Here is a 16,957-nt window from a genome sequence, read left to right as displayed (position 1 = left end):
TTGTTATGCATCTTTGATATAACAAAGTTCGTTGAGCATCTATTATAGCTATCACATCAAGTGCACATTTTTTCTAAAAAGAAAAAAAAAGAGGGGCAAAAAAAAAAACAACAAGGATTGACGGATTGCTCTTTTTTTTTTTTTTTGTGCAAGTGGGCGTTCATACCACTTTAATGTGAGAACATCCCAACAATTGATGGATTGCTCGATTTTCCAGATAAGTTTCTAAAACGTGCCAGGATGTGATTAAAATTTTGAGCATTCTAAGTTGGTATCAGTATTTTTTTTGCCTTTTTAGAGAAAAATATAACCAACAAAGGCCACCATTTTGTTAAGATGGTAAAATGATAAAATAGATATAGGTATCAGCCAGCTAGAACAAGCTCTAGCGTCATCCGGATTTGCATATTAGATAATAATGTAAAGAGATGCCTTTTGGGGTATTGATTTGTTAATATGTTCTAGAAGAATTGATTTATTAGTTGCATGATATAAAATTGTTACTCTATCGTAATTAGTGCGTTTCTCTATCCTCCAACTGGAATGCAGCTGTTGTCTCCATAAGAGACCCAATACCCTTGCATTGCATGCGACACTTTCAAAGGTTGAAGCCACCTACTATTGGTTAATTGCCAAGAAAAGTACCCTAACGGACAAAAAGGAGTAGTTTTATAAAGAAAAAGTAGGTAGTTGACCCAATTATACGGACTGGAAAAAGAGAGAAGAAATCTGAGAATGGTTTATATGAGAACAAAACCCATACAGGACTAACGAGAAACCCATTTACTGCACTTTGGAGGAGCAACAAGGAAGGTTTAGTTTTGCTCTATCAACTAGACCATTCAATCAAACAACCTGTCTAAATTAAACTCTAATTTATGTGAGATAGCACTTTTTTGATTGGATATATGAGAGAAGAACACCATACTGACAGCAAAATGACAACCATATGTGGAAATATCAAGAAGCTATGTTGTACGTATAACCTAAAGAGGAAATAGTTAATCAGATTCTATATATTAAATTAGCCTCCCTACCAGAAATTCTTTTTAAGAGGAAGAACCCGTTTAATTTAAACGTCTCAGAGGATCAAAGTAATTAACTCGGCCAGTAAATGATGATACTATAGAAGTTTGGTGAGCACACATGCGCGCTGCAGTGCTCAGAGATCGAGGACCAGAGAGTCCAGTCTTGTATGGCAGATGATTGCACTTGGGGAAGCGAGAAGGGGACTATGCCCTTAGCTCAAGCTCGGGGTTTGGTGCTCACATGGTCTTGCACTGTAATGCGACCAGACTACACTCCCACACCGGACGCACGTGTCGGCCCTCACTCGCATCTCATCTCAAAGTCTGTTCCTGTTTATTTCCTTAGCCGACCTTTTGATTTCAAAACATCACCCTGTCTCTCTGGGGCTTGATGACAACCCACATTTAATTACCATATCAAACGATAGACTCCAACCTCCAAAATCTTGTTTTTATATTATCATTGTTCTCTCTCAACACAAAAAAAAAAGACATACCTTCTTCCCTCCACCCTTGTATTCACGTGGCAAGTTTCTGTTGTTTTTGTTTCCTTGCGGCAATGTGGCCTTTAAAAGCCAACCCCTCTACCTCCCCGTGTGGAGAAAGGTGAGTTGGGATTGTGTCTGTGTTTGTGAGAGTTAGAGAAAAGAATGGCATTAGAAGCTGTGGTTTTCCCTCAAGGCTTCTTTGGTTATACTTGCAAGGAGTGGTGTTATAACATGGGAGGGGAAGCATGGGGCTACGACTTCGGAAGGGTTGGTGAGGAGGAGGAGGAGAAGAGGGAGGTGTTAGAATGTGAGTTGGGTACTGGTAAGGTTGGTGGGAGTTGGGACCCCCCTGCCTCCTCCTTGGTGCAAAACCTTGAGGAATGGGATGCGAATTCCTCGTTGCCGGAGCCTTGTGAGGGGATAGCATTGGAGGGGGAGGCCATGGGGGCAGCAGCGGCGGGCCGGAGGAAGAGACGGCGGGCGAAGAGCGTCAAGAACAAGGAGGAGGTGGAGAGCCAGAGGATGATCCACATTGCCGTCGAGCGCAACCGCCGGAAGCAAATGAACGAATACCTCGCCGTGCTCCGGTCCCTCATGCCATCTTCTTATGTTCAAAGGGTTTGCCTCCTTTCCCTCCAAAGTCTTCTACCACTCATATGAGAAGATGGAATTTGCCCTCTTTATGTGCCCCTTGTTCCAAAAATCCTTCTCAGACTCATCTTGTCCTGCAACTTATAATAGGCTTCTAATAGACTTGATTATCACTAATTGACGCATCAAATTTTCTATAAAGTTCTTCCTCTACATTTATATCGTCATATTAGTTGATTCTAATGCGACTCTAGTTATAGCAAAATATAATTATAATAGTACTAGAGCATCAGATCGTTTCAGAACTTTGCCATCACTTTTGTGTTGCTGAGGGTGGCAGGAAAGTGATCTTCTAAAAAAGGATTGTGGTATGTGTGTCTAAATGGACAGGGTGATCAAGCATCAATCATAGGGGGTGCAATAAACTACGTGAAGGAGCTTGAGCAGCTCCTCCAATCCCTGGAAGTTCAGAAGAGGCTCAAGCAGCGATCCGATGCGACCGGGCTAGTGCACCCCTTCGCCAACTTCTTTGCCTTCCCCCAGTACTCATCATGCTCTTCTGGCGGCAGCACCACCACCCACACCAGCAGCAACCACAACATTGCTAATGAAATGGCAGTTGAGAACCGGTCGGCCATGGCGGACATCGAGGTGACAATGGTTGAGAGCTATGCCAATCTTAAGGTGCTCTCGAGGCGGTGGCCGAAGCAGCTGCTCAAGATGGTGATGGGGTTGCAGAATATGCGCCTGACCACGCTGCACCTCAACGTAACCACCGTGGATCAGCTGGTCCTGTACTCCTTCAGTCTCAAGGTATCATGGTGGTGTGCATTCAATTCCTCTTAGTCCCCTTTTATCTCAAAAACATTCCTCCAGTCCCATTCTGTATTGCTTTGTTTTTATGAATTGAGAATTTGAGAGATTATGTTCTTCTGATTGGCAGGTGGAAGATGATTGCCAATTCACTTCAGTGGATGATATTGCAACTGCAGTATATCAAATGCTAGGGAGGATCCAAGAGGAGGCTAATTTCAGCTGAAAAACTCACCATCTGACTGTAATCATATCTTTTCTGGAATCATGTCATCTGATTGCTTCCAATGGTTTTGGTGTAACAAATGTTTTGACCGTGTGATGTGTGCTTGCTATGTTATCACTTTCCATATTTAGCGTGGACCCAGACATCTGTTCTTTGCTGAAGGAAAATTAGGACACTAAAAGAATGATATGAATAGCTTAAATAGGTAGCTTTCAAATCTGTAATAGTGGTCTGAGCTATTGCCTCACTTGAATACTTGAGGAAAACATAATGTAAGTTATAAGATGTTGCAAAAAATCTGTGACTGTATCTCACCGAAGCGAACACCTCAATTCTGTAACCCACAACGCATATTATACCCCTTACATGTAGTACAAGACTATATGGGTTAGGTTTTCCCTAACTCTTCTCATCAAAAAGAAAAGATGTTGCATTGGCTTGGCAATTAACGAGCAATCTTATTTTTTGTCGTAGAATAACAAGCAACATTTTGGAACACCGCCTATTAAAGAAGCACCTGATATCTGCCTGAAAAGCAAGCTTAATTGGTTGCATAGACCTATCCCCCTTGGATGCTGCACTGATCTCAAACCCTTGGTTAATAATAGGGAGATATTTTCCACTGATCATAGTTTTTTTTTTTTTTTACCTCAAGTCTATTATGTTAATTCATTTGATTTGACTGGTCTTTGGATCAAGTACATCAAAGACCAAATCATATTAGAGAAAACCAATTTAGTGGTCACATTATAGAGGGAGAAAGTTTCCTGGAGTTAAAATTTAACCGATAAAAAGAACAACTAAATTGACTTTATCTGCTTGGAATGGTCCTGGGATCAACTACCACCATAAATTAACACTAAAGAAAGAAAAATGAAAAGCTACTCTAATGGTCGCTGTCCCTACACGTGAATAAAAACAAGAGGCATGAATTCGCTTATGCTAGAGGTGATTAATATATTTCGAAAGTAGGTAGTGACGAATGTTGCGTGCCTTAGAAACTTTAGAAGCAATCAGGAAATGAAGTTGGAAGGTTCTTAAATTAAGCTTTAATTAGGTGGCTTCCTTTCAGAGCAAAGGGCAGTGGCTCTAGCAGCATGCAAATGATGGGAGTAAAGTTTGTGTATACCGTAAGGAATAAACACAGTGGTTTCATGAGGACTGTGTATTTTTTTTTTTTTTTTGTATTTTTGATGATGAGGGTTTCATGAGGACTGTAGAGAAATCATAGCTGCCATGAATTACTTTAGGGCTGAAACGACCTTTTTGCATGTCGATAATTAGGAATGAATAGTAAGAGTCAGAGCGGTGCAACAGTGTTTGATACCAAAGGGCTTGGATATGCATGGTATATGAAAAAGTGAAGAAGAAAAAGCAACAGTTGTAATAAGGAAAAGAAAAACATGAAAATAGAGTAACATATACAAGTTTCCATGGCATTTTGTTAGTGAGCAGGGAATTCCTCATGATGTGGGTCTTTCTGCAAAGGTCTCAAGAGCAATGATTAAAAGGTAAAAGGCCTAAAGACAATCCCTATCATGTGATTTTATAAAGTAAGGAAGAGTACTCCAATAAAACGTTTGCCTTGTACTAATGTAAGGGAGAAAGGACGACAGAAAAAGGAATAAAGAAAGGATAACCAGGCCACAGCTATCTCATGACTGATTTGCCTTCATATGGATGTCACTGTGACCATGTTGGGCTAAAGGTCCTCATTTCAGACACTCACATGGTGTAACCTGTTAGTCTATTGTGTTTCCATTGGATGCGTTCTGACAACGCTAAAGACCAAAAGAGCCTAACAGAAGGGCCGTGGATTGGATAATAGGGAATATGGATGGCAGTCCTGCCCAAGAAAGAAGCCAGAACAGTTGCTTGTCAGCTAATCGATTCCACAAACAAACCTGATCCATTTATATATAAAGAGCATAACAAGAGCACTGACGCGACTCTAATTCCATTTTTGTGTGCTATAATATAAAAAGACAATGTTTAATTTCCTAGAAGAAGTGAAATGTAAGCAACTTTAGGGTCGTTTAACCTTTTGTCTCCCACATTTTGTGTCCCTTAGATGAATAAAGCTTTCTGCATTGTGTCCCCAGCTCACTTACTGTTGATCAAGAGTCTTATCCCTTTTTTTTTTTTGGATAGGTTCTTATCAAGTTCAGGTGAATCTTCATGATTAAATAGCCTTAGCGCAATATTTATTCCTTTCTACCAAAGTGGTCCCTAAAGTCTCATCTGGAGTCTTGGCTAAAATTGGAGCCCCAACTCATAGAGGGTGGAATCAAATTTGGAGTGTGAAAAGAACTTGTCATCGTTTGATCCTTTAATGGTGCTATCGAGAAGGCATTTTTGTTAATGGTAGAGGAACTAGTGAAAAAAAAAAAAAAATAGTAGACGTCCGGTATCACCTAACAAGAGCTAAGACAAGGTATAAACCACCAGGAAACTAAACAAATGCTTGCTTCGGCAAAGTATGTGTCGAACCACAATTTCTCCAAGACATAATATATAGTAATCAGATGGGCCCATCAAAAAGTTAGCAGGAATGATACACAAGACTCTCAAGGAATTTTTAGAAGAATTTTCAGCTAAAAACGTACAAGAATTTGCATGTAGTGCAAATGGCTTAGACTAAACTAATCACATATTATACAATTCATTTTCTGGGAAGAAAACTACCGAAGACTAAAAATTCACAGTGCTGAAATTTCACCTTAGCATTAAGATAGATTCTAGAACAAGAGCTCTTGGCTGTGAGAATTTGCAGACTTTAAGATCACAAAAATAAATTAGTAGTGGGTTATCTGATTCTTTTGCTGCGACGGTAATCAGCACTCAGCAGGGTCAAAGATTTTAGAGGGCGGAAAGTTCCGACTCATGTTAAATTCCAGAAAACCAGGAGTTCTTAGGTGTCAGAAAATTCAAACTGCTTCAGTTACCCCAGAGTAGCGAGTTGATATAAGAATGCATGCAGCATTGTTCGAGAGTTGCCGAGAATGATATCAGATGGATATCCAGAATCACAACATGGACCTGAAGTATGAATATTTTTTATGTCAGAGAAGTTAATCAGCCACTTCCATCATCCCCTGGAAACTGTGCAACTTCTCTTCTTACTGTTGTGCCACTTACGAATATTACTAAAATGGTTTTAAATAGCTTAGAATTTTTTATCCCAAGGGTGTTTCCAGTGCAGTGTGACAGTCTGTTTGGGAGGTAGTGATGATCAAGCATTCTAGAAATACTTAAATCGAATCCAACTTTAGGTAGTTGTTATTCTTCTAGAGAAAATGGCTTCATGATAATTGAGTTGGAGTTTCGGAGGCAGATCAGAGCCACTGTAAAATGAAATGAGTTGACAGCTTAGATCCAGCAGAAGAACATGAAGTGTGTAAAAATAATTTCATCAATATTTCAGGTTTCATATGAGCGAAGTACTCTTGCAAACAACAATTGAGAATAAAATGGTTCCTCCGAACAAGTTATACCCTTTGATATGACTAAATATAAGAGAGATTCACAAGAAATCCCAAAATTTTTAGATCAGATGCTTCATACTATCAGCTGATGGACAAGTAAAAATTGGCACCTATTTTCTATCATTGACTGGCTTCTAGAGGCGATAAGTAGAATTCCAGGGTGAATGTTGTCTAATATTGGTGTTCGGAAGATATTATATCTCATTGAAAAGTAATTAACTTGTCAAATGGTAAGTTAAATCAAATAACTATGCACTTTAGGCAGATAGATCTGGTGAAAGAATCTTAAACAGGCTGTGGACACGCACTTAATCTGCAAATTAAGTTGATGGTCCCCAATAACAAAAAACAAAACAAAAGATGTGGTCAATTAAGTTCATGATTTCATGCATTCCCCCTCTATTAATCCAAAGAGAGCTACTTCAAAAGGAAGGAATGATCAGGAGAGGAGGAAACCAACAAAATTATAGGGGTCATAAAGTCAAGCTAGATTGCGGATTTTGCCATTATTGAACGGATGCACCCATAAGTTAGTTAAGGAGTATTAGGGCCCATGATTAGGAGTAATACTTAAAAAAATCATGACAGCTCAATGTCCAATGACCTCAAATCCTAGGAATGACAAAGGAACTATTTCTTCCTCTCATAGACATTAGGTTTTTGGGGCCAACTTTTCGACTGGATGATTTCAAAGACATTTATATATCTATAATTTAGTATCAATTTACCTACCAGGGCATCTTATCAGCTAAAACACACTTGTTGAATGAATAATGATAAAAGTAATAATAATAATAATGTTTGAGTGCCTCACTAAGACCAAGCTCACCAAACGAACTTATGTATTTTATATCGAAGATACTATGTTACTGTCATAAGAAAAGTACTATAACAAAGAGCATAATGCACGTGCATCATCCATAAATGCAAGCAAGATGGAGGCAATGCTCTAGGTTTAATTTTAATGTTGATGAATGTGAACATGATTATAAATAGGAGTGTATGCCGAATCTATCGGAGTAACGTACGTAATCTACATCCCTCTTCTGAGACGTTCCAATTAGCAAGATATGATTTTGATTTGGTTGATATGATTTTGATTTGGTTTGACTGATAAGATTATTATCAGATTAGAGATGACTTGAATAAGAAATAACTCGTTGTTAATGTAGCCAGAGAATTTATAAGGAGCAAGTAGATGACCGGTGGGATGGGTTACACGAGGCAAAGGGACCACTTGAAGCTGCGCTAGGAGTGATTCCACCCATAAAAAGGCTTTATTGATGCATTTCATATCATTGTGAGATCAAAAATAGTTCATTTGCTCTCATTATTCTTTTTAACATTTGTTTTTCCTGAAGGCTAACAATTCAAACCTAATATTAATTAATGCCATTAATTCTAATCAAGCAACGTTTGGATGTGCTAAGCTTCTAGTGACGCAACGAATGACGTAGTAGTGTTGGCACAACAATGTTCCCTAATACCACGTGTCTACCCCATCAGATGGTTAAAATGGTTATTTTACAAGAAGACGAATTGCAAGAACAGAAACAGAGAGTGGATCTCCATCATCTACTGTAGGCCCAAAAAAAAAATAATAATAAAATACAAACAAAAGGTTCCATAGTTGAAATTTGTCCTTTTTTTTTTTTTTTTGAATAGTGGATGAAAACTTTCCTAACAAACTCCTTCCAAGCAGCATACTTAGATGTTGGACAACAAAGAATCTGATTGTATTCAAAGTTATATATAAAATTAAATTGATTCTTCAAAGAAAAATATGACTGCATTCTGAAACTGATATGAGAAAGACATGCTACATTTACATATGTGAATAGATAAATCCAGTATGTAGATTGTCTTTTTAGAAAGACCGAGGGAATTCCAAGCAGTGAGACGAGTCTCAAAAGGATTGCGTAAAAACCTATGATCCCATGCAAAGAAGATATTATTTATATTTTTTGATCATGTATAAGTGTATTCAAGATTTTTGCAATAAATAATCAATATGGGACTAAATATATATTTGCACGGATCTTCACATACTCCGTCCCCTTGAAACTCAAACATCCTTAAGCTAAAGATACAAATATATATAAATTCATTCATAAATACTATAATTAGTCTATGGTTAGCCTCAATAAATATATTTGCAGTATCTTTTCATTTACTTAAGCTTCGATTATGTCAACTTTGATACCATTTATAGCAATGCAGAACTTTATCCAAAAAAATTAGTCGAAAGGAGTATTATTTGGATTCTTTAATCATGTATAAGTATACAAGATTTTTTTAATAAATAATTGATGCAAAATTAAATACACATCCGCATAAATCCTCTTAGATTATATCTTGACAAATTGATATAAATGATATGACAAGGATTGCCCTATCGAAAAGGCTTTATTTACATCTTTCTTGTCTTAAGTTTTTGAAGACCTTTCCAACTCCTTTATTTTACCTTCTAGATTCAGTCGTAGCGTGATTTTAATAAATGGAATAACTAAAGAATTTCATTTTTTTTGATAGAAAACTAAAGAATTTCATTTAGAGGCTTACTAACTCTAAAAATATTATATGCATTATTTGCTCTTTCTTCCATATCTTTTTTAAATATTTTGATAAAAAAATTATCTATAGGTCCCTAGATGGATCTGAAATTATTTTTAAGTCCCTGAACTTTTCAAGTTGAATAAAAAGTCTCTGAAATACTAAGGAGTTATTTCTGTGTAACCAAAGTATATACCTGTATAATCTGAACATGAACGTGCATAACCAGATATTGAAACTAGGTAACCTGTGTAACCTGAACATAAATCTGTGTAACTGGAACATAAATCTGTGTAACTTGAACATAAATCCATGTAATCTGAACATAGATTTGTATAACCAATCTGCATAGACGGCAGGAACCTAAAAATAATTTCTTAGCATTTCAAGGATTTTTTATTTAACTTGAAAAGTCAAGGGACTTAAAAGTAATTTCGGATCCATCTAGAGACCTATAGATAATTTTTTTTTTATTTTGAATTATTTATCTAGGATATCTTGATGGTTCTAACTATCAATTACAAAACTGAACCACAAAGAATCAAATAAATGAAAAGCAAGACCACGAGATCTGAAATTTCAAGATTAAGCTCAATTTTGTAATAATACTATATTTTATAATACCATATGTCATAAACTTTAAAAATATTTATGATATGTGCCAGGTAAAAGCTATTTAATATGGCCAAAGATATAACAACCTACGATCTCATTTAAAAAGGCTAATTGAAATGTATTATCCAGAATTTCTGACCCTATGTATAAGGGCTCAAGATTTTTCATGATATTTTTGTCAAGTTAAGAGTTCAAATTCATATAAATTTATTTATAAATATTATGATCGGTCTGTGGTCAGTTCTAATAAATCCGTATTGCAGTGTTCTCTAGTCTATATGGACAATGAGTCGTATAACTCTGACACGCATAAAAATCTAAGATTTCAGGTAAAAAGATTAGTTAAAAAATATTATTTAGATTTTTTGATTCTATATATAAATATTTAAAATTTATTTAATAAATAATTGATATGAAATTAAATATATATCTGCATGGATCACCGCAAAACGGATTGTTAGATATTTTAGCCAGCCAACCTTGCTACAGTTGAGGGTTCAATGGACAAATGCTTTAAACGCTCTCTTCTCAGCAACTCGATCGGCACATCCTCATGTGAAGTAGGAAGGTGCAAACCTGCTAACACTAATCATTCGACGTAGAATTAGAAAGTCCAGCCTCTAAATGGCCTTGAATGAGGCACATTGGCACCGTCCAATCCGCTGGCCCAGTTCCCAGATAAAATCCAGCAGGATGGCTATTTAGTGACGATTTCAAAATACAAAGTTTAATGGCTCGTATAAATTTGCGACGCGCAGTTTGTTGACCTCCTTGTAGGAGGAAGTCCCTGTCTTTCTTCCCCCCCTCCCTTTCTCCACTAGCAGTCAAACGCTTCTTTGTTGCATCACTATTTATAACTTTCTTTTATGAACAAATTAGTAGACATCATCATCAACCCTCTAAATTATCACATAACCAAACTTATTTTTTTTTCCATTGGGGTGGGGGAGGGGTGTGTTGAATTTGATTCGACTATGATGCCATGAAAAATGGGGGAAGAAATTAAAAAGGCTGCATCAATACCTCAATATAAAATTCATGTAATCAAAGATGACTCTGTCCAAGCTTTCTATCACTGGCATAGCAATCATGTCTATATAATTCATAATAAGCAAGAATGACAATCACAAACATTGAATGCTAACAATTACTGAAAGCATGCTATAGCCTCCACCATTCAGATTCAGCTTGAAGCGTTCTGCAAGTTATAGGAGTAACTCGGAATACCGCGGCAAAAGCACAAAATGGAACTCAATTGAATACTATCAACTAGATGGCAAATGCCACACAACAGGCATTTTTCCATTTATTCCTTTGATCAGGTCCACCAACCCAAGATTCTTAAAACAACCTCTATGGTAAAATATCAATTTCAAAATTGTTGTTATATAAACAAGACTTCCATCATACCAAGAAGCATAAAACCCTGTGAACTAGTATGGATTATATAAGCCTTCATTGATCTCAGTTAGACCAAAATGAGTTCAAATTTCCATTCATCATTATTACTTTCTTTCATATATTTTTATGATAATCGTCTAGGCAGAGCCGTTTTCAGCAGAGTACCGACCTAAATCATGACTACTAGGCCCATCATTCCATTCTAAACTACATATGAATTATCTTCAGTAACTTCAAAGTAGCTTTGCCATCTGCGCAATAATATACATCAAAAGAAGGATTCACAACTCAAGTGACATTTGGCAAAGATACTCTATGTTACTGCTGACTTTAATGAACTGCCATACTTGCAAGTCTACGCCCTTTTTGTCATTTCTTGTCTGGCTTTAATTGGCAATCAATTTTTGCGAGATGTGCTGCTGAAAATAAATAAATGAAAACTCATGAAAATAAGCACTTCATGAAGAGTCATTATCCCTTGTTGGAAGCATCCAAAACAATGAAAGAAAGAAAACTTTCAAAACAGATGATACTTGACAGTCACCCTATAACCTGTCAATAATCAATGAAATTAATCTGCATATGAACAATGCCCAGCTCTATAACCCCTACCTAGTTGATGCCAAAAGCCAGAAGATGTATCAAGGTTGTTGATGATTGTAAAATGAATTATGAAAAAAAGCTGTGATGATCACTCTGCAGATCATACATGTGATTGGAATTCCCATATCAATGAATAGTTGTGTATTTATCTGTCCTCTGGACATGGCCACCATGACAGGTACCTTTAAACAAGTCATGTGCGTAAGTAACATTTAGAACAATCACATAGAATATGGCTTGACAACTTTTACCAGCCGTCGAATGCAACTATCACTTGATAACAAACTCATTCTCAACCCCAAGGTTACAACCAACAATCTCTATCTGCAAAACAATTCCTCTTTTCAAACAGCCAGGAAGGACAAAAAGCATACATGATCTCATCACTGCAAAATTACATCCCAAAGTGTACTTGGACGAACAAGACGCCCTGTAAACTTGCAGCTTGCAAAGGTGGGGTGCAATGCAATATATCTTGCAGAAGGTCCTAAAATTAATGACCTGGTAACTCAATCATACTTCGCACAGCATCTTATTCCATGTATAAGTTCTAAAGCACCAAAAAAGGGTCAGAAATCAACAAATTTATTCATCATACAGGAATATTATTATAAGAAAGAATCCAAATTAACAATGCCATTCTCTGTGGATATAAACAATTAATGCAGCACTTTGAACAACCAACGGGACTTCAAGAAATGATTGCTTCATGCACTTTGGATCATTAATATGAGACAAATTATCTTCAAAACCACAGAAAGCCATCAACATCACATCAAAACATGCTACCAGTCATAGCTACAATCATTAAGAAAAACAATTAATTATGAATTTATTTTACCATCTGTAACAAATAATAAACCGTACATGTTACTTCTTGCGCAAATTTCGACATAAAACAACAGGCAGAAAAAATACAACACAAACAGTTGTTATTAGCCTTTATACTCTACCAAATTATATTAAATGCAGAAAACATGTAATAAAACTAAAGATCATATGAACCAACTTAATACAAAAGTTAAGACTAAGATCCAGCAAATGGCATACCATATATTTCCTGTAAGCATCTGACAGTATATATATTGAAAAATCATTCTTAGAGAACTATGATTACAATTTTGCAGACAATTACAGATTGTTCCAAAGGTTCTGAATTGGAAGATTAGCCATTATGAGGTGCAGAGATAAATGCTATAAGAGAATTATCCAACAACAAGAATGCGACAACTAAAAAAAAAAAAAAAAAAAAAACTTAATTTGTGGAATCAAACAACTAGGTGTTGCCATTCAAAACATACAAACTTTCCCTCCATTTCACATTCTTATACACAGTGTTAGGATTTGATGCTTCGAGATTCAGCCCACATTGAGCCCACAGCGAGGTTTGCGGTGAAAAACGGAGTCCAACGAGACCAAGATCACCCGAAATGGAGCTCGGATGGAGGAGATAGGAGCTTTTGAAGTCGGCACGAGAATCAAGACGGTGGAGGACCGTCGGCGACCGGCGGCGGACGGCAGCGGCGCGGCCGCAGGCGGCGGCGCGCGGGACGCGCGACCCAGGCCCGCGCGGGGGTCCCGCGGCCCAGACGGGCGCGCGCAGGCCCGCGCACGCGGGCCGGCCCAGGCCAGCGGCCTGCTGGCCCCCTTGCCCCAGTCCACCGTGGACCGAGCGATCCACGGTGGGGCCTGTGGACCGCGTGGGCGTTTCCCACGCATTTCTCGGGGTCCACGGCACTATTCTATGGACCAGAGCGCGATCTAAGGGCCCAGGGGGCTCCCGGTCTTGATCCGACGGCCCTGGGATTATCTGGCTTTGTTTAGGACTCCTGATCCTTCTCTAATTATGTTTCAAACCGTGTTTAACCCTTTAAATAGGGCTGTGCGTGAAACAGAGAGTGCGTGATTCGTTTTCTCGCCGCCGTACGAATTCGAGGAGAGAGAGAGAGGCGAGAGCGCTGTGAGAGAGGAGCAGGAGGCTCCTGGACAGCGGTCGCCAGGTTCTTCAGGGGTTCAGGGAGGTCTCCAAGAGAGAGAGAGCTTTTGTGAGGGAAACTTCAGATGAGAGAGAATTGGGTGTACAAGGGTTGAGGGTGAGGTCTCCTTTTGTAAAATTTCTTTTTCATAGTTAAGTTTGCATGCCCCGTGGAGGCGAGCCCTTTTGTGGCTGATCCACATATTTTGATTGTTTTTTCTTTTGTTTTATTTCTTCTTTCTTCCTACTGCATCGCGTGGTGCTGAAAGGATCTTGGGAGGTGGTGTCCTGAACAGACATCCACCCAACAAGTGGTATCAGAGCAAGGCGGTACAAGGACGCAGATTGCAATGGTGGTGAGCAAGACTGAAGATGGAGAAAACAGGAACAATCAAAATGGAGATCAACAAATTCGATGGTAAGAGCAATTTCTCCTTGTGGCAGGCAAGGGTGAAGGACGTGCTCATCCAACAGGGGTTGATCGATGCTCTCTTGTGCGATGAGAAGCCGACCACCATGGAGGTGCAGGATTGGAAACGACTACAGATGCAGGCAGTGAGTACCATCCACATGTACTTGGTGGATGAGGTGGTGATTCATGTGCTGAGCGAGACTTTCCCGATGGTGCTATGGTCGAAGCTCGAGGAGTTGTACATGGCGAAGTCTCTCACCAACACTCTTTTCCTCTGGAGGCAGTTTTACCAACTGCGGATGACTGAGGGACAGAGCGTGCAGAAGCATTTGAGCCACTTCCAGAAGATCCTCACCGACCTTCTCAGCGTTGGCGAGAACGTTGAGGAGAAGACTAGGGCGCTGGTTTTGCTGGCGTCGCTTCTCTCTTCGTACGAGTCTTTGGTGACTGCTCTTCTAGTGGGGAAGAGCATTATCAAGATGGACGAGGTCACCGCGACGATACTCCAGGACGAGGTTCTCAGGAGGGAGAACTCAGCTTCGAGCTCAGGTGTCGATAGCTCAGCTTTGGTGGCTTCTGGAGGTGCAGGAGGCGGTAGACGGAGCGACAGGAGATCGCAACGAGGGCGGTCTAAGTCCAGGAGGGACTTGAGCAAAACCAGGTGTTACCGGTGTGAGGAGTTGGGGCATCTAGCCAGAGATTGCCCTTAACTGGAAAATCGGACGGTGGCTGCTGTAGCGACGGCCGGCAGCGATTCAGATGGAGATGTCCTGGAGATATCTGACGAGGTATCTACTTCTTCCCAGCAGTGGATATTATATTCTGCATGCCCCTATCATGTGTGTTGCAGAGAGGAGCAGTTTGACTCCCTGGAGAATAGTGAGAGCACTGTATATCTGCCGGATGGATCGAGCTGTGCGATCAGAGGCATTGGGACGGTCAGCTGGAGGACACATGACGGTGCAGTGAGGAGATTGGGGGAGGTCCGATACATACCCGATTTCAGGCAGAATCTTATCTCACTTAGCAGACTGGATTCGAGAGGCTACAGGACGGTAGCTGGTGGAGGAATCCTGAGGGTGCTATGCGGCAATAGGATTGTGCTGGAGGGGAAGAAGGGGAGCAGAGGACATTATTACCTGGCAGGGAGCTCAGTGCGAGGTGGAGCTTCGGGAGCCAGGTGGAGCCCAGAGCGAGATGGAGCTCCAGGAGGTGGATCGGGCACGAGACAGGAGACTCGGAAGAACGAGAGGCGACGTCGCAAGGTGAGATTCCTATTGCCGCAGGATGATGCCCCGAGCAGGTCTCAGGTCAGGAGGAGCACAGCATATGACGGAGATGGGATCGAGCAGCCTGGCTTGACTCCCATGTTTGTCCATCCATGATCAGCAGGCGATTGCCCCAGGACATGGGGGCGAAGAGATCCAGAAGCTCTCAGAGTTTGGAGGAGGCCGAATATCGAGTCGAGGTAGAGATTGTTAGGATTTGACGCCTCGAGATTCAGCCCACATTGAGCCCACAGCGAGGTTTGCGGTGAAAAACGGAGTCCAACGAGACTAAGATCACCCGAAACGGAGCTCGGATGGAGGAGATACGAGCTTTTGAAGTCGGCACGAGAATCGAGGCGGTGGAGGACCGCCGGCGACCGGCGGCGGACGGCAGCGGCGCGGCCGCAGGCGGCGGCGCATGGGACGCGCGACCCAGGCTCGCGCGGGACGCGCGATCCAGGCCCGCGCGGGGGGGCCCGCGGCCCAGGCGCGCGCAGGCCCGCGCGTAGGCGCGGCCCAGGCCAGCGGCCTGCTGGCCCCCTTGCCCCGGTCCACCGTGGATCGGGCGGTCCACCATGGACCGGGCGGTCCACGGCGGGGCCTGTGGACCGCGTGGGCATTTCCCACGCGTTTCTCGCGGTACACGGCACTATTCTGTGGACCGGAGCGCGATCTAAGGGCCCAGGGGGCTCCCGGTCTTGATCCGACGGCCCTGGGCTTATCTGGCTTTGTTTAGGACTCCTGATCTTTCTCTAATTATGTTTTAAACCGTGTTTAACCCTTTAAATAGGGCTGTGCGTGAAACAGAGAGTGCGTGATTCGTTTTCTCGCCGCCGTACGAATCCGAGGAGAGAGAGAGGCGAGAGCGCTGTGAGAGAGGAGCAGGAGGCTCCTGGATAGCGGTCGCCAGGTTCTTCAAGGGTTCAGGGGGGTCTCCAAGAGAGAGAGAGCTTTTGTGAGGGAAACTTCAGATGAGAGAGAATTGGGTGTACAAGGGTTGAGGGTGAGGTCTCCTCTTGTAAAATTTCTTTTTCATAGTGAAGTTTGTATGCTCCGTGGAGGCGAGCCCTTTTGTGGCTGACCCACGTATTTTGATTGTTTTTCTTTTTGTTTTGTTTCTTCTTTCTTTCTGCTGCATCGCGTGGTACTGAAAGGATCTTGGGAGGTGGTGTCCTGACCAGACATCCACCCAACACACAGAATTCAGTTGCGCACGCACAGATTTGGACAACAGTCACAATGAAAACAAGAAATAATTCATTACTTCAATATTCAAGGTGAGGATAATTTTGAAGGAAAAAACATGCCATTTGGTTGCAAGTGAACTGGAGCAGGTATATAGATTTATTTTTGTGGTCTAGATCTGAACTCTTCTTGTTTGATCATCTGTAAAGAAATAACATTTGGCATATATCCTAAAAGAACATCTAAAAGCCTCCAAAATTATGTCCATCAAGTAATTAACTATAATCAACAAGATAAGCCTACAAGGAAAGCTG

General features: G+C 40.7%; 1 protein-coding gene across 1 annotated transcript; it reads left to right on the top strand.

Annotated features, from left to right (window-relative positions):
* Positions 1 to 1,621: 1,621 nt before the first annotated feature.
* On the top strand, positions 1,622 to 3,481 carry LOC105041424 (transcription factor bHLH94). The gene is made up of 3 exons (XM_010918397.3): positions 1,622 to 2,134; positions 2,498 to 2,920; positions 3,051 to 3,481. Exons 1-3 carry the CDS (start codon positions 1,679 to 1,681, stop codon positions 3,144 to 3,146), a joined length of 975 nt encoding a protein of 324 aa, XP_010916699.1. The 5' UTR covers positions 1,622 to 1,678; the 3' UTR covers positions 3,147 to 3,481.
* Positions 3,482 to 16,957: the final 13,476 nt, after the last annotated feature.

This window comes from Elaeis guineensis, chromosome 3 (assembly GCF_000442705.2).
Source record: "Elaeis guineensis isolate ETL-2024a chromosome 3, EG11, whole genome shotgun sequence".
In the NCBI taxonomy this organism is placed as follows: domain Eukaryota; kingdom Viridiplantae; phylum Streptophyta; class Magnoliopsida; order Arecales; family Arecaceae; genus Elaeis; species Elaeis guineensis.
Note: the sequence above shows the minus strand (reverse complement) of the source record. Positions and strands in the feature narration are given on the sequence as shown.